At 37.8% G+C, this 25,647-nt stretch overlaps 2 protein-coding genes across 2 annotated transcripts; one reads left to right on the top strand and one right to left on the bottom strand.

Annotated features, from left to right (window-relative positions):
- Window positions 1–7,415: 7,415 nt before the first annotated feature.
- On the bottom strand, window positions 7,416–25,197 carry LOC149162979 (transcription elongation factor TFIIS-like). The gene is made up of 2 exons (XM_089437474.1): window positions 24,760–25,197; window positions 7,416–8,591 (listed from the first exon to the last, which is right to left on the bottom strand). The coding sequence occupies exons 1-2, from the start codon at window positions 24,934–24,936 to the stop codon at window positions 7,773–7,775; spliced, it is 996 nt and encodes a 331-aa protein (XP_089293600.1). The 5' UTR covers window positions 24,937–25,197; the 3' UTR covers window positions 7,416–7,772.
- On the top strand, window positions 13,861–15,300 carry LOC149162980 (uncharacterized). Its single transcript, XM_089437475.1, has 3 exons — window positions 13,861–14,354; window positions 14,469–14,610; window positions 14,739–15,300. Exons 1-3 carry the CDS (start codon window positions 13,889–13,891, stop codon window positions 14,905–14,907), a joined length of 777 nt encoding a protein of 258 aa, XP_089293601.1. The 5' UTR covers window positions 13,861–13,888; the 3' UTR covers window positions 14,908–15,300.
- Window positions 25,198–25,647: the final 450 nt, after the last annotated feature.

Below are 25,647 nucleotides of genomic sequence, written 5' to 3'. Positions count from 1 at the left end.
TGCTTCTTGCAAATTTATTGAACAACTCGCACCTCCTCTGACACCTGTCTTTGGCAATTTGGAAATCAAATTGCTGCCTACATCTATGTACTGGCTAATTCGCACTGCCTAGTGCGGCCTCTCTACAAAAAAATCCGGCCTCCCTTCGTATCACTAGAATGCTGGAATCACTATGGAGAATTTCTCCTGAAAAACTTCTCCCAAATTCTCTGTTGAAACCTCCATTGTTGGTGTCTCCCTTTGCACCCTTGCTCTCACTGCAAATCACACCATTGAGTGTCTTTGTTGTGTGTTTTCCAAGGCCCCATCGATTTGCTCTTATAATCTCTCGTTGAGCAACCAATGACCATGATCTATTTACAATCAATGGTTAAGATCATCATGACCCATCAAGTGACTTATCCGAAAGTTTCTAGAACAAAATAGATTTTCCTCAATTAATCTGATTTAATTAACCAATTTACCCAAGTTAGACTAAAGAAAATAATTAATAATTAGCTAATTAATCTAATTGAGGTGTTTCTTGCGAAAAACAATTGGGTATTAGAGAAAATGTTCCTTAGCCTCATAGACACCAGAGAGACTAGAACACTAGTCTGCTACTACCAAAAACTAACACTCCCTCTTAGGGAGGAAGGTATTACTTGCTACTCCCAACTTATCCCTAAAGTAGACAAGCTTTGCCTTACCCAAGGCCTTTGTGATAATATCCACAACCTGTTGATCTATGGGAACATGTTGTAGTCGAAGATCCACGTTTCCATCTACAGCATATTTGATCTCATAGATCCATCGAGAGCCTACAATTGTGCTATCTGCAGGTCCAAGCGCAACCTCCCATACATCATTAATCATGATGGAGTTGTACTCCTCCACCATGGCATCCTGCCACACTTGATGTTGTGTAGCCTCATCATAACTAGAAGGCTCCCTGCGACAACCTCTATCACCAACGCCTTGTCCCTGTTTGGCTATCTGCACTCTCTGGGGGTTGATCTAGGAGCTCCTACAAACTCCTGCGCATCTCTCAATGTCTGAAGCACCTCTCTACTTCTTTTACCACTGGTGGTGTTTGGAGCTTCATGCTCCTCATCTTGCTCTTGTTGTTCCATCTGTTGTGAACTCGCAGGACCTCCTGCACCTAAGCTAGTGCTTGTGTTGGTAACTATACTAGTACTTTGTTGTCTCTGTGGTTGTCCCTGCAGTTGTTGCTCAACCCTTGGAACTTTTGCTAGTCCACTCTAATCATATGTTGGCAACTCGCGAGATCTCATGAAGGCTTTCTCCTCTTGGTACTTGACGTCCTGTCTCACGATGATCCTCCTGCTACCAAGAACATAGATCCTGTATGCTTGGACATTTCATTGTAGCCAACAAAATAGCCATTCTCTGCAGTTTGATCCAATTTGGAGTGTTTATCATCTGGCACATGACAATATGCTATGCTACCAAAGATCTTGAAGTGCCTGACTTTCAGTTTATTCCCTGTGAAGACCTCCTCTGGTGTTATCTTCCCCAACACTCTATGAGGAACCCTGCTATGTATCTACATTGTTTTGCTACAAGCCTCTACCCATAGAAACTTGGGCATATCGTGGACATATAACATCGCCTTCGCTACCCCAACAATCGTTATATTCTTCCACTCCACAACACCATTATGTTGTGGGTTGTACGGAGTTGTCCACTCTCTCCTGATCCCATCCCTTACACAAAAACCCGTGAAGAATTTATCAGTGTACTTGCCTCCATTATCCATATGAAGCACCTTAATCTTTAGAGCCTTAAACTTTTGGAAGCGACTAAAGACCTTGTCCTTAATCTTCATAAAATAGATCTAGGTTGTCCTAGAGTAGTCATCAATTAAAGTCACAAAATACTCGTATCCTCTAAGAGATTTGGTGGACATCGAGCCACAAATATCTATGTACTAACTATAACACACCACTGGCTCTACTATCACTCCTTGGGAATGTTGCCTTTGCGAATTTCCCAAGTACGCACCCCCTGCACATATCATCATGTTTTGTGTTCAATTATGGAACTCTTGTCACGATCTCCCTGAGAAACCTAAGTCCTCCATGATGTGAGTGTCTCATCCTCCTATGCCATAGCTCTCCCAAGTCTCTGCCACTATTATTGTTGTTGATGAGTGTCTTTGGAGAATCAAACTACAACTTGTATAACTTGTTGCTTTGAACTCCAATCTATTTGACCTTCTTCCAACTTCGGTGCTTGATGTACACCTTCTACCCCACGAAGTAGCCACTATACCCCTTATCCTGTAGTATAGAAATTGAAATTAGGTTCATACCCAATCCTGGCACATGTAGCAAATCTGTACCACTAGTGTTCTTGCCTAATTCCCTCCAAATGTTTATGGTACCTCTCCCTTGTTTCTCATTTGTATATGGAAGTCCATCTCCTCTTTTAACTGGAGAAATAGTCTATAAACCCCATCATATGTGCTGACACTTCACTAGCTATATACCAGACACTTGTAGATGTGGAGCTAAGGAGGCAAGCTATGAGAGCGAATTCATCTTCCAATCTAGAAGACAGATACTCAATGTCTATTGAAGTCGTTGTCTACTTCCCATTCTTGTCCTTCTTCCGATTAGGACATTGGCTAACATAGTGTCCATGCTAACTGAAACCAAAACACTTGACCTTTGATAGGTCCTTCTTCTTCTTCTCTCCTTTTGAGCCTTGTCCCTTACTGGGACCCTTCTTCACCTTTTCTTTCCCTTGCTAGGGCGGCATTTTCTTGTTCCTTCTCCACCTTTGGTGCCTTGTCGCTGCTACTGGTGCCATTGACCAAACTAAACCTAAGCCCCTCCTGAGTGAAGTCACTCCATAGGCGATCCCAATCTATAAGTTTGTCTCTCGGAAAACTGGACGAACACACTCTGTCTCTTGGAAAACCCATTGAGTGTTATGCACACTAGCTCATCGTCACTTGGCTTGTCTCCTACTACAACCACTTCATCTCTGACAAGTCAAACTCTAGTGAGGTAGGAAGTTATGTCTTCACCCTTATGTTGTTTGATGGTCCTCAACCTCTATTTGAGAATCATTTTCTAGTTTTCTAAAGGATCTTGGTACAGTTTTACAATGGCATCCCACATCTCCTTTGTTGTGCCTTTTTCTGTGATATGTGGAACAATGTGGTCCTTGACTCCATCAAGGATCATTATCTTCGCTTTGGCATTCTCCTTTTTATAGGTAGTCAGCTCTTGTGGATTTGTCAGTGCAAAAATCACATTTTCTGCATACTCCCTCAGTTCATACTCATTCAAAAGGAATGACATCTTGGCTTTCCAAACGCCATAAGATGGAGGCTCCATCCAACCTGTCCTGATCTCTCAATCCTATTGCGACCATCTCTAGAAATTTGTAAAACTCGAATAAACTGGAGAAATTACTAAAGAAATTGAACTATGTTAAAAGCCCCCTATGTGTTTCTCTTATGTGCCCTACACTAACTTACCTCTGCAAACCCTCTATGCCTAGATCAACTCTGATACCATGTGAAATTTTCACGATTGCAGCAACCGGAAATTTATATTCTAACTTATGTAGTTTATTTGTCTTTAGAAATTAATTCGACAAATAATGATTAATTCACTACTGCGATTTTCACAAATAAATACAAGAATTGAGAAATAATGCACACACACAAAAGACATGACACCAAGATTTTTGGACAATAGTCCCTCGAAAATCCCCAATGTGGGGAAACCAGCTCTGCTGGATGAGGGTTTATATTATTAATTTTTCAATGAAATTGAGAAATACAACAACTGCTTGTCTTTCACTAGCAAAGCTCCGAAATACAATTTTCTCCACTAGAAAATCAATCTGGAAACACAAAGTTACTCTGCAAATCAAAACGACCTCCCTTTGAGCAATTCACACTCCTGCCTGCAACTCACACTCGCTGAACTGGAAATGCGTACAGCCCAAACTGGAACTCGTACTGCCCCTGAAAATCACCTTTGGCAATGATCTTTGCCTCCTGCAAATTTACTGAGCAACTTGCACCTTCTCCAGCACCTGTCTTTGGCAACTAGAAATCGAACTGCTGCCCAGATTTGTGCATTGGCTATTTTTGCACTGTCTGGTACGGCCTCTCTGCAAATAAATTCAGCCTCCCTTCCTATCACTAGAATGTTGGAATCACTATGGGGAATTTCTCCGGAAATCTTCTCCCAAATTCTCAGTTGAAACCTCATTGTTGTGTCTCCCTTTGCGCCCTTGCTCTCACTGCAAATCACACCACTGAGTGTCTTTGTTGTGTATTTTCCAAGGCCCCGTCGATTTGCTCTTATAACCTCCCATTGAGCAACCAATGGCCACAATCTAATCACAAGCAATGGCTAAGATCATCTTGACCCCATCACGTGACTTTTCTGGAAGTCAGAGTAAAATTGATTTTCCTCAATTAATCTGATTTAATTAACCAATTTTCCTAAGTGAGACTTGGGAAAACAATTAATAATTGGCTGATTAATCTAACTGAGGTGTTTTTTGTGAAACTTTTTCTGGATAGTGGAGAAAATATTTCTTAGCCTCATAGATACCATAAAAACTAGAACACATCCGCTGCTACCAAAACCTAACAATCCGAGCGCTGGAAGTGGTCAAAAACAAGGTTAGAGATACAAATTTGGAATCTGGAAGTGATCAACGACAGCTATATTCAGATTTGCATACTTGTACATGCACAGATTATAGGGAAGAGGGAGCTGTTAGTGTTTTCATGTAACAGATTTTTATGTTCAGATCCATTCCTCTTCAAACCTCTCCCCCGTAGCTTGTTAGCAGCAATAAGGGAGTGCACCAGTTCAGGGATTGTTGGCTGAGTTATAAATTGAAATGGAGGGTGTCATCCCCTGTCTTGGCACTTGAATAAACAGCATCAAACATCCTTGCAGATTTAGTTTTTTGTGGCAGCTTCCAAACATAAATGGGACTACAGTCATAACTTTCTTTTGTACAACAGCTGAGAATGGTACTTTGGCAATTTGTTTATTGTTATATCCTCGGAGTTTTCGTATGTGTGGAGGATGATATCTGTAGATATCCAAGATTTTACCTCAGTTCTTATCCAGAGTTCCAGTTTGCATCAGCGGCAAGGAAAGCGTAGGTATGGGCATGAAATCTCCTATTATCTGACATTTTATTGTCGGCAGAGGGTATGAGAGCGCTGTTGGAGAGTTCCTGTGGCAGAATACCATACCCAGATATTTTTCTTCTAGCGGATTTTATCTCCCAGATTCTTGTAGCAGTTGTTATACTCGGCCTCATCTAGTAGCTTGTTATCAGCAGTTTTAATTTAAGCACTTAAAATACACAACAGCCAGAACAGTCCTACGTTTGTGATATAGCATAAGAGGAGCGCATTCTTGAGGGAGACCCCACACAGTTGCATGCATATGCTTGGTGGAAGAAATCTCTTAGGATGAGGGTGTACTTCTCTATTGGCTGTCCTATATTTGTTTCGAAATAACTTGTCTGCAGGACAAACTTTATTCCGGCAGGGGCTTAGAAGGTCTCCGATTTGGGAAAAGGCACATGAGTGGCAGAAACTTCAAATGCTTCTAAATATTGGACAAAACTTTATCCATTGACAGAAAAAGATATAGTGTGCCTTATTTAGGAAGTCTTTTGGAGTTGCCTTTAATAATTTGACACCACACACTTAATTATTTATTTAAGAGGTTTAAATATTATACATTTTGGAATTTGGCTAAAAAAAAATTGTTGAAATCTTGATCTCTTGTTTAAAATTGATTTTTGATTGTATATATGGATTTGGCACCTTGAAAAATTCCTGGAACACTAGGATATCGATTTTTGACTGTATACGTGGATTCAGCACCTTGACAAAACTCTTGGAGCTCTAGGATTGTAGAGAGTTCACATTTTAAACTTGTGATCCCAACAAATCCTTGCCAAATTCTGGGCAAATTGGACCAAAAATAAATCTGAAAACTCTCTGAAACATATAACAGATATACTACAATGGCTGAGAAATTTGGCAAATTGGACCAAAAAATAAACCTGAAAACTCTCTGAAACATATAACAGATATACTACGATGGCCGAGAATAGTACGTTTAATAGTTTCGTGGAGTTGCTTTTTCAAATTTGAGAACATAAATAAATAAAGTTCTCTCCGAGAAAATGCTATTATCACCTAGGAGGATGCGCTCTAGCCTGACCCTTTTTGGATTGACTTTCCTTTTTAAAACACTTCATTATTACCATGAATTGAATTGAGCACTTCACTTGAGAAGAATGCTTTAGACTTGGGTTCACTTTTGGTGCTTTCTTAGTTTGATTCGTACAAATTCCTGTAGGAATTTTGGAATCTCATTAGGTATTTTGGCAAATTACTTTTCCTCTTCTATTTTTTTTCACTTGCATTCTATTTCGGGACCAATTTTATTGGAAACTCCCATGCTCATTTTATAAGAGCTGGAGAATCCCATTGAAGAGTTTGATTATGAATTTGCTGGAATCTTATTATTTCCGTTCATTCTTTCACCTGGAAACAGGAAAAGCCTAGACTGTTTCTCGTTTCTAGGCAGTAATAAGACAGTTGAATAGGATCTTCTCAGTTTTTTTGGATATGTAATTGAAATCTCTGGAAATTGTGCTTACGTCTCTGGAATAAAGGTGTCATATTATTGACAGCCAAATTTTGGCTCATAAGGTGTATTTACTTGTTCGAGTCTTCTGAATTGCATAATCTAGATCTAGAACCTATGAGACTTTCTACTTCTCTGACTCCATAACCCTTGGGATTCAAGGCCAAGTCCATTTTAATTCAATAAATCACATATATTTCTCATTTCACAGCAGTACTTTCAGGTATGTGGGTTTATCCTGCATATTTAAAGGTACAAATAGTGGATTTGCACCTTTTAGCTTGCTGTTCACTCTTTTATTATGTAAGAATCTAATGTACAACAGCTGGTTTTGCAGATCTGAGTTTGTTTCGGCAAGTTAGCATTTATATCTTGACTCAGATTACATAGGAAGTTACTCAGGCTAGTTCACACTGACCCAAAGCATAGAGGAACTGGACCATGGTGACAGTGGTCCAATTCCTAGTTACCTTGTCACCGGATGGTTTCAAGAACTAACAGATAGCAAGAAAGTTAAATAGAAAAATACAAGAATTTCTGAGTATAAAAATGGAAAAAGAGGCAATCATAGACCATGAAAAAAATTCACCAAGACGGTGAGAAATGCCCTCTGTTTCTTATATCAATTTTCTGATTGAAATGTATGCACATTTTAGAAATTGTATATCAACCACATCATTTATAGAATTAAATTATTACAACCAAAGCTCAATACGATGGTATATGCTTGGAAAGACCTCATATGGGGTGAAAACCAAATGCAAAATATTTGAAATATCTTCAAGTTTCATTATCGAAAAGCATCCTTTTAAAAAGCTTAAACAGAGAAAATGGGGACAAGCATTGCACGGGTATAACTGTGAATGCCCTCACCCTTTTGGTCATACATAGAACTGTTAGATGAATACAATAAATTATAATGTGCAGTTACTGCATGGATCTTAGAAAACCTGGCAAATCATCTATACTTACCCTCTAGTGAATATGCCACAAATCTCAATTTTCAATCAACGGTGTCAATTAAAGTTTAATTAGCAAGGAATAGACAATATCTGCATCTTGCAAACCTGGAGCCCAACTCTGGCAAACATATCAACCCGTCAATCTGGCTTGAACTTAGCAGAATTTCCAATGGTTGTTACAGTTTACACATGTGACAAATGTAGTCATAGGCTCATCTGCACTTCTTGTTTGCAATTGATAGTAGGTGCACATCCGTTGGCCACATTTACCGCACTTGAACTGATCTGTTGTGGCTTTGGGTTTCATCCCACGTTCACACTCAAAAAGTGCCTTGTCTTTGATCTGTTTATTCTCAAGCTTTCTGTTATCACTGGCCATTTCTTCTGCTGTCATGACAATAAGTTTCTCTGGCTTGATTTGCCCAAGAAGAACTCTTCTTCTCAAATCTGGATTGTTTCCATCTTTCAGGTTGAACATGATAGACCTATACTTAAACTTTTGGGCTCCATTAGACCGCCCTAATTTTTCAAACATTACTGTCTCAACAGAAACTGCAATTCGTACTGGATCACATGCATTTACTCTTGCCAGATCCTCGCCCTCAGCTTCACTGGCTACTTTGGACAAAGCCTCATAAAGAATCTCACGAAACTTGTCACGCAGTGCATCATTACACTTAATCATACTTGTCAGCTTTGGAGGGCCATTTGAAGAGGATGGCGCCTTCTTACTGCTAATGGATTCTGCCTCTATCATGGGTTTCTTCTCAACCTTAACAGACTCTCCCTTACTAGCATTGACCTCAACTTTAACAGATTTGAGCTGTTTACCTTCCACCTTTGTAGCTTTGATTCCATTGTTAGGAACAGTTTCTGATGTGACAACCTTCTTCCAAGCATCAAGTAACTCAACAGCTAGAGTACGAATCTTTTCACGAGGATGCTTTGTGACATTCCGAAGACGTTTACCAACCTGATAATTGAGATATCGTTACAAAATGAAGTCACTATCATTTATTTAAAAAAACAATGCTACAAGAACACAAAACAATCGCAAGATAAAAGGTTCATCTCAAGTTGACCTGACCTGACCTTGTCTTAAATGGAGATAATAGTTGGCAAAAAAAGACCATGAAAACTTCCAAAGATGCACCCAGAAAATCAGTGAACTTTGAAAGCTTTAACCAAGGCTAGATTTTCAAGGTACAGCTGAATTTTTAAAAGTGTTTCTGTATTAAAAATAAATTAAGGGGAAAAAACTAAAATAACAGTTAGAAAAATGTAAAACAAAAATAAATCTACACAAAATAAATTACTTTAACGTAAAATAAATTGCGAGTTTTCTGCAGATATGTAACTTATTTACATAAACTAATACATAAGAAAAAAGGCTACAGGTCAAAAAGAAGTGCCACCGATGAAAGACAACAATGGAATGCAGGTCACAATAGCCGTCCAGACAGGCATGTGAAATGGCAAAAGAACCATTGTTGCAGACTAACTCCCAACTTGATGTGAGAGATTCAATTTTTTTAATAAAATGTGTATTAAGAGTAAAAAAATTCCTAACCATAAAATACATTTTGCACTAATGCAGCACTGAACATTTTAGAAGACAAAATTTGCAAGCAGGTGCAATGATGCACAAGCTAAATTATAATTCAATTCAATAAAAATAAGTAATCACATAATGTACCGCAGTTTTCTTAAAAAGCATAATCTTGACTTACCGACCACAAAAGTGCAGCAACCAGACCAGATGTTGTCGTAAAGGCATAAACAATCTAGAGCTAAGACATCCTACTGTGTAAAATTACATCCTGCATACTAGCAGCCTCTATAATGGAACTAGTAACTGCAGGAGAAAATTGCACCGACTTTGAGAGTATGATGGACATGCCAGTACCCGTTCTTTTGTTGTTATTATTAAAACAATCCAAAAACGGCCAAAGTGAGTCAACAGTTCCATTGACCAGAGTCCAAACCAATCATGTTGGAATGCTAAGCATTCCAATTTTATTCCAATCATGTGTTTCTTACGAGAAAACTACGAATTAACAGTGGTATTATAATAAAATTGTGTAATTTGCATTTTAAGTCTCATATCTTCTTTTTTCTTTTTTCTTTTTTTTTATTATGGTGTATCTGTAACCTGTTAGAATGATTTGGGTGGGCCAAGCTACTCAAGGATCACAAAAGATTTCCTTGTGGGATTTGAAACCAGATGGAAAACCAGATGGAAGAGGTAATATTCCATTGTACCAATCACTTGGTCATCCCAAAGAGCCAAGTTTCATACCTCTTTAATAATAATAATAATATAATTTTAAGGTCATAATCAAGTCAAACATCAAATTGGTATATAAGACTTCTTGTTTGTAGGATAAGGACCCACCTTAGCAATGTCACTACCAAAGTCTACAAAGTCTAAAAGGCGTATATATTATTTTCTTACGGATTTTAATCTATGACCTTTCAAGACGAAACATATGCTCTTAACCATTAAATCCACTAAAAACCATATTTATTCATTAAACCAATTTACTCAATATTTACAAATAAAACTATAAATATTTAAAATTATCAATACAATTATAATTTACATTTTTTTTCAGCTTTAATTTGAAATCCCCTATATCAACTAATATCCTACAAAAGTTATAACCATGCTTAATGATTTATCATTAGACCATATGAAAACTTAGTCATGAATATTCTTATATTATCCAAGAAATTAATACACAACTATATATATATATATATATATATATACGATATCCGTCAAGTCTCACTAGCACAACCAATTGAGGATGGGTTTCGTTAGCAAGGCGACCCAGGCTCAAACCTCACGGGGGTGGTTGTGCCTGTGCTAGGAGTAGACATCCCTAAAAAATCCAGTCAACTTAGGGCTGGTGTGGCCCAGGCAGGGTGCAATCCCCGGGTGACTTTGACGGATTAGATGCCCGGTGGTCGCGATTTCTCAAGCCAAAGGTCAAACATAAAGGACCACAAACAACTTGACAAACAAACAAACAAAAATATATATATATATAAGATATTCAAGGATGTATGTTATTAGCAGTCACAACTTTTGTAAGATATTGAGAAGAGTTCGCGTTGCAAGCCAAACAATATTATTGGAGATCTTTTCAATTTTAAACGATTTTTTTTTAATTTGAAATTTATTGTGTTGATCAATATTATTATATTCATTCCCAGACTACACAAAAACATGGCAACATATCATTGTTTTAGAACTTCAAATATATATATATATATATATATATAATATATAATAAAAATGTAAATTTCAAAGTATGAAGTTCATCTCAAACATATACATAATAATAATAATTTGAAAACATAATAATAATAATTCGAAAATGTGACATTGTTGCCCGCAACTGGAACTAGTCTAGATCCATCTCTTTGAATATATCATGCACTGAGAGAGATGAAATCCCTCGAGGTGCAAACCAATGCTCAAGTTCTACAATCCAAAAAAAAATTGCACCTCGAGAGATTTGATCCCTCGCGTCACATAATAGATTCGGAGTTAGATAGTTCTAAACTGATATATAATATTCTAAATATATGTTATTAGCATAATCACAACTTTTATATCAGTGTTGATAATATCGCCGATATCTCGGCGATATTCGTAAATATCGCGCTATTTTCCGGGAAACGAGATATCGGCACTAAAATATCGCGATATTTTCCAAGTCTGAAAATCGCGCGAGAAATCCGAAATATCGGCGATAAATTCGAAAATATCGCGCGACGATTGTAAATATCGCGGGAGCCGGTTAAAAAAATTACGCGCGTGCTCTATAAATGAATTTTTCCGCTTTCTGTTAAGTCATTTTGGTTTTTCACGCGCTGGAAGGTTGCTGCGAACTTCGAAGGAGGCCCGAGGGTTTGAGGGGTGCTGTCGTTTTCCATTGGGGCGCTGTCTGATACAGGTACCTTCAGGCTTCAATATATGCCTTACAAATTACAATATATGGCTATGCCTTCAATATATGCCTTGTATATATGCTGAATACCTTCAATATATGCGTTCAAGAATCAATATACAATATACGTTACGTCTGAAGTTTGAACAACAAAACCACATTACCTTTGGTTTATACAAAATATGGGAAGCATTTAAAATGTTCCTGAAAAGTCACTTTCTATTGTTTCCACAATTTGATGCATCTGGTGAGGGCTGATGCTCGACAAAGGAACCCACAGGAATCGAAACTGGATAGAAGATTTCCCTTGAAACCCTCCAAAATTATAACATATTATGTTATAATATATATGTTTCATGTCAATCATGTGACAGGAAGCAAATCTTGGGAACTGCTGGAGAATATATATTGAACAGTGAATATACACGTTACGTTTATTGAATGAATATATGCCTGAGAGTCTAGAAAATAACGTAACTGAAGCCTCCAACACCTTTAGGCTTTAACCATTACAAGTTATATCCAAAGCTAGCAGTTACAAAATTCTTTTAAAAAAAAGTTCATAAGTTGTTTAACACAGAACAGCAATCCCTGAAGGCTGAGATTATGACCAGATTCTACTGCTCTCCAATGACTTAGAGAAACAGATCTATAAGAGGCTGAATGTGCTTGAAGAAATTCATTTTATCTGAATTTCTGTCCTAATTACCAGACCTTAAAAGTTACAGCATTTCAGTGTTGCCTCCTGTCATTTTATCTGAATTTCTGTCCTAATTACCAGACTGAATATTGTCATGACTCCTAATGATCAAAGTTACACCTTAAAAGTTAAATTAATGCTGCTCTAATGATGGTTCCAAACCGCATAAAAAATTAAATATCAGTCCATATAAAATTAACAACACGGGGAAGCATATAAAATTAAAATTATTAAATATCAGTCCATATATTTGAGTTTGTATTTTGTAAAGTTAAGTTACTAATTCCAATTTTTTTTTGGTGCTGTAGGTTTCCTTTTGAGTTAGCCCACTACAAAATACAAATATGCCAAAAACCTTGGACCCATTTTGGGAGCATGGGATCCCTGATGGTGGGACAAATCGTGCATATCTTGCATGCAAATTGTGTGGGACCAAGATGACAGGTGGGGTTACACGACTGAAATACCATCTTGCTAGACTCACTGGACATGATGTTGGCATTTGTACAGTTTCTAGTCCGGAGCTTATACAAAAAGCTCTTGAGGCAATTGAAGAAAAGGACAGAAAGAAGGAAGAGGCGGAAAGAAACAAAGCTGAACGTGCAGGTAGATCTTTCGGGATATCTTCTCCTGATTTTGATGTTGAGGGTAGTGGCCCTACTGGCCCTAGTGGGAGGGGCTCCACAACTGGCACACCATCACATGCTAGCGCTACTGCTAGTGTGAATGCGAGGTCATCATTTTTTGTTCCACGAACAGGAGCTGGAGCACAACCTGGCATAAAATCGCTTGTTAAAAAAAAGGAGAAGCAAGAAGCAAATAGAGTCATGGGGAGGTGTATTTTTTGGAGCGACTTACCTCTCAGCATCACAAAAACCAATCCATTTTGGCAGCCAATGTGTGATGCTATTGCTGTTGTGGGCCCAGGGTACAAAAGTGCCACATATGAGGAGTTGCGGGGGCCAATTCTTCAAGCAGAAAAACAGGACATCAACTCTAGATTGGCGGAGTTGAAAAAGACATGGGAAGTCACTGGATGCACAGTGATGTCTGATGGTTGGACAGATAGGAAGGGTAGGACCCTTCTAAATTTCTTGGTACATTGTCCTAAAGGTACCATGTTTATTAAATCGTTGGATGCATCAGAACATATCAAAGATGCAACAACGATATGTGAGTTGTTAGATGGGTTCATTCGGGAGATTGGTGTGCAGAATGTGGTGCAAGTCATAACAGACAATGCAGCTAATTATGTGTCTGCCAGCAGAATGCTTATGGAGAGGCATCCCACATTGTTCTGGACTCCATGTGCAGCGCATTGTCTTGATTTGTTGCTTGAGGATATGGGGAAACTCTCCTTCATCAAGGAGGCAGTTGATATGGCTAGGAGCATCCCCAAGTTTATTTATAACCATGCTTTTGTTCTTAGCCTTATGAGGAGGTTCACTAGAAACAAGGAGTTGCGGCGTCCTGCCATCACACGTTTTGCCACAACCTTTATTACTCTTCAGTCTTTGCTTCGATGTCAGTTCGAGTTGAAGCAAATGTGTGTCTGATGATTGGCGTAATTGTAGATACAGCAGGAGACCTGATGGGAGAGCCATTGCAAAAATGGTGTACTCTGAGACATTTTGGCGTGGAGTACAAGAAGCATGTGCAGTTAGAGAACCTATACTAACGGTTCTTAGATTGGTGGATGGAGAGAAGCCTGCAATGCCTTATTTGTATGAGGGCATGGATAGGGCCAAGGAGGCCATTCGTTCCTATTATGCAGACAAGGGTTCTGCTGGCCTTGATAGGCAGATGATCTTATGGGATGTGATCGATAGTCGGTGGACAGGGATGCTTCATCGACCCATTCATGCAGCAGCACTCTTCCTCAACCCTGCATTTTCATACAAATGCAACTTTGATTTTGATGGCGAGGTGATGGAAGGGCTCCATTCCTGTATTCAGAGGATGGTACCTGATTCTGAGCTTCGTAGCAAAATCAAGCGCGAGGTACAGTGTTGTCAGGATTGTGTTGGCCTATTTGGCTTTGATGATGCCATTAGGGAAAGGGCCCTCTTCATGCCACGTAAGTGACAAGTCATCACTCATTAGAAATTAGAAATTTGAATTTAATTATGTTTTAACTTTTAACTTTTAACTTTTAAGTTTTTGAATTTTTTATTTCATTATTTTGTTGTAGATATTTGGTGGCGAAGCTATGGTGCAAGGGCACCAAATTTGCAAAAATTGGCTATACGAATCTTGAGTCAAACATGTAGCTCTTCAGGGTGTGAGCGCAATTGGAGTGTATTTGAGAAAATACACGCCAAAAAGCGCAACAGGTATAACTTTGAACTCAAGCCTTCAGTTGAGCAATTACACTTATTGTAATTTTTTATTTTTAATTTATGACCTTCAAGTGTCAAGAGTCAAGAGTCAAGACTCATTACTTTTTTTGACACTCTTACAGGTTGGAGTTCGCACGCCTCAACGATTTGGTGTATGTGCATTACAACATCCGACTTCGAGTGAGGCAAATAGAATCACCAGTGGATCCAGATGCCATTTCCTTAGACAATATTGTTAAATTGGCAACTAGGGCCAAACTCCATGTGGGTCGGTTTATTTATGGCATCTGATATTTTTATTGGATCCCTCTTGTCGAGAGGTGTAGGATTGATCCAAAGATCATCCGATTCCGATAAGTATTTATGGAGATATGAATTTATTTTGTTTATGTAATTATTATCAAGCCGACCAACGCTTATGTAGGCTCTAGAAGCCCAACCGACGTGTCTATTCATCATCCTCATTTTAGTATAAATAGATGAGTATTTGATGTCATTTTGAACATGTATCCTTGAGGTGATCTCCTCTCCACGTCTGGGTTTTTGGAAGGAGAGAACCAAAAGATACGCTGGCCTTATGGTGATGCCCTAGCCGCAGGTCGATCTATGCAGCAAGCCGAGACACCTATACGTTGTCAAATGGAGATATCTCATACGCAAAAGAAATATATGTCATACGCTGTTCTAACCTAGCCGCAGTCATAAAAGGGTATTGACTGCACCATGTTTAGGTGCAGTCATGTTGAGACAGTCTCGTCTTGTAATATATCAGATTCCGTCTAGCAGCGTGGTACACAGTGCATCAATGCAGTCAGGATTGGACACAGTCAACCGCAGTCATAATTCCACAGTCCTGAGGTGTAGCTGGAGTTATGTATACGCTGTGCAATCATACGCTGGGCAGTCATGTCATATATTGCAGTTATGGTTATATACATTCGCTGGACAGTCCTGTACACATCGCAGAGGTTATACATATACATGCAGAGGTCCTGTACACATCGCAAAGGTTATCTATATACACGTAGAGGATGCCAAGTGGTATGGCATTCGCATGATTATGGAGCACATATATATATATATATATATATGTGCGTTGTTCTCAAGGAACTTACACGCTGTAAGATAAATGGTGGACGCTGTAATAAAGGACATAGTCAACCGCAGTGATAATACAACAGTCCTGAGGTGTAGCTGGAGTTATGTATACGCTGTGCAATCATACGCTGGGTAGTCATCTAATGTGGTATGGCATTCGCATGACATCCCTGGTTATAATGGCATATGATCACACTACTGTGATGGTATATGATATTGCTCTGGTGTGTAAACTGATACAAAGATGTATGGCATCAACGTTATATAACAGGTTCTCAATATGTATGATCTTGCTCCAGTTGCATATAGGGTCTTAATATGTATGTGGTCTTTATATGTATGGTATTTATATATACGCTAGACTGTACATGCGATGGGCAGTAATCACTGGACAATATATGCTATAGTACATAAGTTATATATATACGCTGGACACATATATATAACGCAGTCTTGGGCAGCAACATGATATATTGTGGATGGGCTGTACAACGAATACATGGAGCATGGGCAGTAGCATGATGGGCAGAACTATGAGATCATGTGCATGGGCAGCACAATGATACATTAGCAGGGGCAGCAACATGATGATGATGCACATTAGTTTGAGCAGTGTTATGATGGATAAGATCATGGACATGGACAGCCGCATGAGGTAGTATGCAGTGGTGCATCTATAAGACCAAATGCAGCACGATGATAGGTGAAGGAGTCACCTTGAGAATCAGTTGAAGCAGAATGTCTTCAACTGATCTCATCGCTATACGAAATGATCTATGATAGATCTAGATAAGTCAAAGTGTTGACTTCTGTTGTAAATGTACTCTCTCTCTCTCTCTCTCTGCTGAACTTGGAAAATAAAAGAAGATTTGATCAAAGGGTTTCCCCACACATTGTGGGGTTTGTCCCTGGCTCGCGCCATATCTTGTGTCCTCTTGTCTTGGCTTGTCTTCTGCATATTATATTTATGTTCTATCTGCAGTTTATCGTAATGTTGATGTGATTGCTAACTGTGAAAATTTAAATAAATTGCTCTAGCATAGAACATACCAAAAATTAACAAATATTGATGTATTGTCTCCGTGGAGGGTGGAGTCTCAGGAGCCCATATTGGAGGAGTCACCTTCATGGTTAGAGCCAGTGGCAGATGATCCATTAGAGCAAGGGCAGCAAGAGGAGGACTCGGAGTCAGAGAAGCAGCGGCACTTAGAGGAGGAGCAGGAGGAGCAGGAGGAGGAGGACACTGCGAGAGCATCAACATCAACACCATCTGCTATAGATATAGGAGAGCATAGCTCCATGCCTAGCACTCATTATTTGACATTAGGTGCAGAGGCAGTGTCAGGGCCTTCTACTACTAGGGGCAGGCCTGGCAAAAAGCCCATCATGTTTTCCCATAAAAGGGGAAGAGGGCAGTAGATAGATAGCTGCTAGTTTTATTTGTTATGCTACATGTAACTCATGATGATGAGATACTTTTATTATTATATGTGATGTTATTTTGTATTGGTTCTCCACATTTGAGTCCTTGAATGGACAATTATCAGGGATTAGCACAATTTGGTATCGCCTTTGATATATCATTTCTATTTGACATCATATATATCAGTGTTTTCTTCATATTTATGTGCCAATGTGTTTATTTCATGTTGTTATTGCTTTATATGTTTAAAAATCTGAAAAAAAAAATGAATATATTATGCATTTTTTATGCTTGCCGATATTTGCCGATATTTTCGCCGATATTGCCGATAAGATATTTTCTGGACCCTCGCTGATATTTTCCCGATACCGATATTATCAACATTGTTTTATATATATATATAACAAAAAAAAAATATTTGAAATTTATTATATTGATTTCCAAACATTTTCCCAATATTTGAGATCTATTGTTTTGATCATACCATATAAAAAAATTTAACGTACTGACAAAGTAAATCCCATATCACACAAAAATTACCCAAAACACTATACTATGATCCAAGGAATATATGTATGTTTGTGTGCTTAATTGTGTATATATAATATATATGGGATCACACAACCAAAATAGTCGACATTTCCTTTCACTGCACCAAACTTCAAACTCGGGTTAACACCAACCAATTGTTTCTTTTAAACTCACGCCATATTCAAATTTTATTCAAATCAGGAATTTTGTTAGAAAATTTTATATTTTAAAAAATATATAATTTGTTGCTTTTGAACCCATTAACATTTAAAAAAGGAAGAAATTCACAAGAAAGAAAATAAATCACACAACAAGAACACACAGTATTTACATGGTAAAACCCTGACAGTGTGTCAAGGAAACCTCCACGTGGCAAGGGATTGGAATTCTTATTGTTCCAAAGTCAAGAATGACTCTCCAAGATACATCAAGCCTCTCAAGCAATCACCATTTTAATACAAAGACCTTGTTACATAACTCCCTATAGTTGCACAACTGCCTGAATGGTAAAACTAAATTTACTCAAATAATTACATTGTTAACATTGATTGTTATCATTCTTTAACGATCTCCACCTTGGCAACAATTTTTCTAATCCCTTGCCCATGCCCATTCGTCATCTCCTCTGCAAGCCAAGAGAATCCAAACACCATGGCAGCTTCTCTACTAAAACTAGGTTTGCGAACAAGTCTACACAATTCTCCGGTGTAAGGACTTTCTTGAAGAACTGCTTTGTTGCCATCGATCACATGTCTTACAAAATGGTACCTTACATCAATGTGCTTTTGTAGCCAAATGAATAGCACTCTGACTGTCACAGAATACATTCACTTTTTCCTGCATCCTTCCAATCTCATCAAGTAAACCTTTCAACCAGATTGCCTCTTTACAGGCATCTGAAGCAGCTATATACTCTGCTTCAGTAGTGGACAAAGCAATTGTTTCTTGAAGCTTTGACATCCAGCTAATTGCTCCACCTACAAGAGTAAAAACATATCTTGTAGTAGATCTCCTCTTGTCCAAATCACCTGCATAATCAACATCCACATATCCGCAGACTGAACCTTCACTACCATTAAAGATGATACAATGGTCACTTGTGCCTCTCAAATACCAAAGCACCCATTTCACTGCTCGCCAATGTTCTTCTCCTGGATTTGCCATGAACCTACTGACAACTCCAACTGCATGTGAAATGTCAAGTCTTGTAGATACCATCGCATACATTAAGTTGCCTAACGCATTTGCATATGGTACACGAGACATATACTTCTTTTCTTCATCAGTTCTAGGACTCAAAACCGAAGGTTAAAATGGGAAGCTAATGGAACATTAGCAGGCTTCACATTCTTCATAATGAACTTGTCCAGTACTTTCTCCACATACTTCTGCTATGATGACAAGAGCTTTCCATTTTTCCTGTCTCTATGTATCTCCATGCCCAAGATATGTTTTGTCGCTCCAAGATCCTTCATATCAAACGTCCTAGAAAGCTAAGCCTTTAACCTGTTGATCTCTTCCATGCTTTTGCTTGCAATAAGCATATTGTCAACATACATGACCAAGATAATGAATATGCCATTGAAACTCTTAAATTATACACAATGATCACTTCTATTAAAGTTCTGGTTCAACACGAAGGAATCAAACTTCTGGTACCACTCCCTGGGAGACTACCTCAGGCCATACAATGATTTCCTAAGCTTGCAAACTAACCTTCTGTTGCGACCTTATACAAAACCTTCTGGTTGTTCCATATAAATCTCTTCATCCAAATCTCCACGAAGAAAAGTTGTTTTAAAATCTATCTGTTCTAACTCAAGATCAAGAAATGCAGTTAGTGCTAGCACAGTTCTAATAGAAACAAGTCTTACGATTTGTGAAAAAATCTCATGAAAGTCAATACCTTCAACGTGAGAATACCCTTTTGCTACCAGCCTTGCCCTATACCTTTCGATACTTCCATCAAAATTTCGCTTCAGTTTGAACACACATTTGGATCTGACAACACTTCCCCCTTCAGGAAGTTCTACAAGATTCCAGGTTTGGTTCTTGTCTAAGGAATCCATTTCTTCGTCCATAGCCTTTTTCCACTTTTCGCTATCTACATCATCCACTACTTCCTGATAACAAGAAGGTTCCCATCTTCAATAATCAATGCAATAGATGAAGCAAAATCTTCATACCTTTTGGGTGTTCTTCTTTCCCTTGTAGACCTCCTTAGAGTGACTAGTTGTTGAACTGGTTCTTGAACTTCTACAGTTTCCTTTGCATCTTCTTCACCTTTTTCTTCAGAAGTCTCTTCTTCCTTTCTGACTTTCCGAAAAAGGTTTAGCCTCCAACTGAATTTGTTGATTCAGCAATACCTGTTCCTGTTCAACTTTTTCAACATCTGATTTTAGAAGAGAAGATTCATCAAATGTTACATCTCTACTAATGACTATCTTACGTGAAGAAGGATCCCACAACCTGTATCCTTTCACTGCATAGTCATACCCAACAAAGACATAACATTTTGCTTTTGGGTCTAGCTTTTCTTTGGAATAAGAGCATAAGCATCACAACCAAAAATTCTTAAATGTGAATAATCGCAAGACTGACTTACAATTAATGGCAACTGAAGGTGATCTGTTTACCAAAGAACAAGCAACAGATACTACTTCTGCCCAGAACTCCTTCTGTAGGTTAGCACTGTTGATAATGCTTTTGGCTCTCTCCATAAGAGTTTGATTCATACGTTCAGCAACGCCAGTCTGCTTAGGAGTATAGACAACAATTTTATGCCTAACAATCCCTTCATTCTTACAATATTGTTCAAATTCTAAGGAAGTAAATCCACTGCCATTGTCAGTTCTTAAACATTTAATTGATTTGTCTGTTTTCTTTTCCACCATAGCTTTAAATTGTTTAAAAACATTAAATACATCGGTTTTTCTTTCATCATATAGACCCAGACTTTCCTTAGCTTTAAATTGTTTAAAAACATTAAATACATCGGTTTTTCTTTTCATCATATAGACCCAGACTTTCCTGGAGAAATCATCAATAAATGTTACAAAGCATACTGCACCTCCATAAGGTACAATAGGAGACGGTCCCCAAAGATCAGAATGAATATAGTCCAAAATTATTTTACTATTATGACTTCCGGTTTTAAATTTTTGTTTACATTGTTTTCCATATACACAATGTTTGCAAAAATCCAAACTCAATGATTTCAAATTAGGAAGCAATTTGCGATTCATCAGTACCTGAAGGCCCTTCTCACTCATGTGACCCAGCCATTGATGCCATAGGCGAGTATCTTCTTCTGCCTTCTCAGATACAGTCGTTGCCTCACTAACCTAAGTACTTCCTTTAAGTCTGTAAAGGTTTCTAATCTTCTCTTCCTTCATAACAACCAGAGCGCCCTTTGAAACTTTCAACACTCCATTTTGACTTGTAAACTTGTAACCTTCCAAGTCCAATACTCCCAAAGAAATCAAATTCTTTCTCAACTCAGGTACATGTCTAACATCAGTCAATGTTCTAACTGTATCATCATACATTTTAATTCTGACATTTCCCATCCCAACAGTTTGAAAAGATACATTATTACCCATAAACACAGAACTACCATTCACAACTTGATATGAAGTGAACCAATTTTTGTGCGGACTCATGTGATGAGAAGCACCAAAATCTAACAACCAATTTTCATAATTCTAAGAGACATTGCAAACTAGTAAAGCTTCATCTACCATACCTAATTCAACAGATAAAACTTCATCAATCATACCTAACTCAACTTGATTTGCTTCCTTCTTTGGGTTTTCAACGGACTCCTTTCTTTTCCAACAGTCTTTCTTGAGATGCCCTATTTTGTTGCAGTACCAGCATTTGGCTTTACACTTCTTGCCTTTTGACTTTGATCTGGAATAACTTCTTGCTTTCTCTCCTCTTTCCTTGGACCAGCCTCTAGCTACCATGGCTTCTGGCGTGGAAGTTTCAATGCTAGACTTCCTCCGTACTTCTTCAGATAACAGAGCTCCCACAACGAAATCAAATTCCAAAGATTCGGTTGTGCTCAAACTGATAGAAGTCACAAAGTGATTACAAGACTCAAGCAAGGAACATAACAAGGCAATAGCTTTATCTTCTTCTTCAAATTTAACATTCATATCTAACAACTGGCAAATAAGTATATTAATTACATTTAAATGTTCTGCAATTTTAGCACCCTCCTTCATTCGAAGGCTATGCAATTGCCTCTTCAAATAAAATATGTTGGTTAAAGATTTGGTCACATATAATGTTTCCAATTTTACCCAAAAACATGTTGCTGAGGTTTCTTCAACAAATTTGAAGAGAACTTCTTCTATCAGGCACAACCTAATGGTACTAAGAGCTCGGGCATCCAAGTCCTCCCAATCCAAATTTGTCATGCCAACAGGATTCTTTTTAACCCCATCTAATGCTTTGTGCAACCCTTGTTGCACCAACAAATCTTGTATTTTCAGTTTCCACAATGCAAAATTATTCTTACCGTTGAACTTCTCCACCTCAAACTTAGCATTGGTCATTTTAACCATTTATTCCTACACAAGCTCTTTAGAAGAAAATTTCTTTATTAATGACTAGGTTCTTTCAAAAAATTATGCTTCTAATAAAATTCTTGCTTGAACTTTTCAACTAGGGTTTTTCCCAAATTTCTTCCTTCTGGTTTCTAGGGTTTCTCCTTTTTTTTAAAGGAAATTCCAAAAAACTTCAAACTCTTTACTCTAAACAGGAAATTCAGAACCCAATAATGATAATTAACACTCCAGAATTCTTTTTTAAACAATTCTACAGAGGATTCTTTCTTCAAGAAAAATATTCTTTAAATTTCTGCTACAAGTGTTCTAAAAAAAAAATTACCCAAGTAGATCGCTCAGTTCCAAGACTGCTTTGAATTTCTTACTGTCACAATGAGAAATGCAGCCTCTTTCGACTGGACAATGGCTCGTCTCCTCCAAGAATGCAACCTCCAATTTCTGCTTTGGTTGCGTCTTTCTCAACAGTAGCTTAGTTTGCTCCTCACAGTGAGAAATGCGGCTTAGTCAAACATGGTTTCATGTACTCTGCAAGCTTTCAAAACCCTTAGCACACGCTTACTGGTTTACCTTCTCGACTTCTTACCGGCGGCTCTTTAATTGTTCAATTGCAAACATGCATCTTGAGAAAACCAAAAAATGGAAAGCGTTACCAATGGCGCAACTCCTTCATTCAAAAAACGACAATTAAAAAAATATTTAACAGCGGCTCTAACTCTTTAACCAGCGGCAGGAAAAATAATAAATATATATATATAATTAATCGTTGCACATGGTGCGACAGACTTTTTGTTTTTTTAAGCCAAAAGGGTCCCTCGGATCGCTTTGCGTCGAGCGGCTCTGCTCTTGGTTGGTGGCTCAGGTTGCTTCAAAAAGGCAACGGCACTCCTTAAAATCAGCGACTCTACTCTTCAGAAGCACGTATAAGGTGGTTTCCAATCTTAAAACCTTTTTTTTATTCGTTAGCTACATTGTACGTTCTCTCCTTCTCAGCTTGTGTTGTCTTGCTCAAACTAATGATGATTCCTCTCCGACATACCACTTGTTGCATTTGAACCCGTTAACATTTAAATAAGGAAGAAATTCACAAGAAAGAAACTAAATCACACAATAAGAACACACAAAGTATTTACGTGGTAATACACTGAGAATGTGTCAAGGAAACCTCCACGGGGCAAGGGATTGAAATTCTTATTGCTCCAAAGTGAAGAATGACTCTCCAAGATACATCAAGCCTCTTGGGCAATCTCCAAGATAAATCAAGACTTTGTTACATAACTCCCTATAGTTACACAACTGCTTGAACTATAAAACTAAATTTACTCAGATAATTACATTGTTAACATTAATTATTGTCATTCTTTAACATAATTTACCAATTCTATTTCCATTTCTATGTTTATTTATGGTCACAGCCAAAACAGTCAATAGTTCCTTTCACCGCACCAGACTTCAAACTCAGGTTAAAAACAGCAAATCAAGATTGTTTCTCACAACATTCACACCAGATCTTTCAAGATGCTAAGCATTCAGATTCTATTCCAACCCTGTGTTATTCATGAGGAATTTTAGACTGAAACTTCCCAGTGACAATCTTAGGAATGTTTATTTGCTTAGTAAATTATTATTTTCAGTACTTGGGGTGCGCTGTATTGATCACATCCTAAGGAAGTTGTGATTAGGTTAATAACATAAACATAGATTAATCTGGTGGATTAATTTAAATAATTGTGTTATAAATTACATATAGAAGTTCTTCAAATCAAATCCTCAAGTTGGTTGTCTGTGTCATATTCTTTAAGTTTGCAAAATTTACTTAACATCTCTACTGGGTCAAATGCACTAAATTTAGTGAGGTTTCCCAAATAGCCTATCAATGGCTCAGAAGCCAAGTCCACGTACTGGCAGCAGTAGCATGGAAAAAGAGTATCTCCTTAGGAATACAGGACCATACCCAAACCTGAATAAAAAGACACACTACCCAGTTTACATTAAGTACTATCATCAAAATAAAGAAAAATACTCTAAATTCTCAAAAATCTATATTCCCTCGTAAAAGAACACAAAATCTATATTCTCTTTTCTTTCTATATATATATATATATATATATATGTTCCTTCTTAAAAAACACTTAAAATTTATTATTTGTATACAAATAATAGTATAAAATTATTTTAACATGATAACAAAAAAACAAATAAACACAAAACTCTTCACTAAACCAATTTTCCGGTATTTAAGGTCGACTGTATTGATCATTATACAAAACTTACTTATGATTGAGCTCATGATATAATGAAATAAGCCCCGGATCATACAGAAACATTATCAAGAATATTGTAATATGACTCTATTAACCAATACCAGCAGCCCATTCTTAACCAAACCCAAATGGAAATTTCAAAAACCCTAACCCTAAAATCACACAAAAAGTTCAATTCAGGTATGGGGATTTTCCGAATCGTTAACCACGAGGCTTTGCGGGCTCTCTGTGGCCCAAAATAAAAGATAAATCAGACCTGAGTAGAAACAAGAATACCCATGGTTACAGGCACAGAATGGAGCGCTTTGAGGGCATCTAAGCAGCGTTGTTCCTCGGCTTCTTCGCATTCATCATCCTTAGCAGCTTTGTCCGCGGCTTTCTGCGCCTTCTGGAAGAGCTCCACCAGCTCGTTTTCCACGGCCTTTGAACCCATTGAATTGCAGATGTTGCTTAAAATAGGCACAGTTGGTATCCACACAAAAATCCTCCGAATCCGCCGACTTTATTACTAGTCCAAGCCTCTTACAGCTTCCAGATCGGATTCGATCGTAGCAGTGCAAATACTGAATGGACACAGAGATTCTGAGTAATTATTGTTGGGCCACTGACTATATTTTGCATTTTGGAAGTGGAAATAGGAGACTGGTGGAAAGGCCCATGAGTCTCCTGTGACCTTGTCCTTGCGTTTCTAATTCCCAAATTCGGTAAAAATGTTTATTAGTTAATTATTAATCATTTAATATATATATTATTTAATTAACCATATCTCGTTTAACACATCACCACATAAGTTGTAGCAAAAAATTAAATCCAAAACTAAGATCATTATTGGATTGGATAGATTTTACTGTACCATAGTTCTATTTGAGCTCGGCACTTTTTATTACATATTGAGTATATTCTTATTATAACTATTGTTTGCTACTTCAAATAGTTTAGTTTTGGCTTTCAATGAATGGTTGGTTATAGTCTTATTTTCATTACTTCAAATAGTTTAGTTTTGACTTTCTGTTCATTGTTCGTAATTGTGTCAGTTTTGGCAATCCGTTAATTGTATGTAATTGTGTGAGGAAGTTATGGATTTGGTAACCAGAATTTGCATACTTTTGACTAGTGTGTTTTCAAAGCTTTGAGATTGATTTTG

Source organism: Pinus tabuliformis, chromosome 5_2 (genome assembly GCF_031772625.1).
Source record: "Pinus tabuliformis cultivar Carrire ecotype Pingquan chromosome 5_2, CPIR1, whole genome shotgun sequence".
Classification (NCBI taxonomy): Eukaryota; Viridiplantae; Streptophyta; class Pinopsida; order Pinales; family Pinaceae; genus Pinus; species Pinus tabuliformis.
Note: the sequence above shows the minus strand (reverse complement) of the source record. Positions and strands in the feature narration are given on the sequence as shown.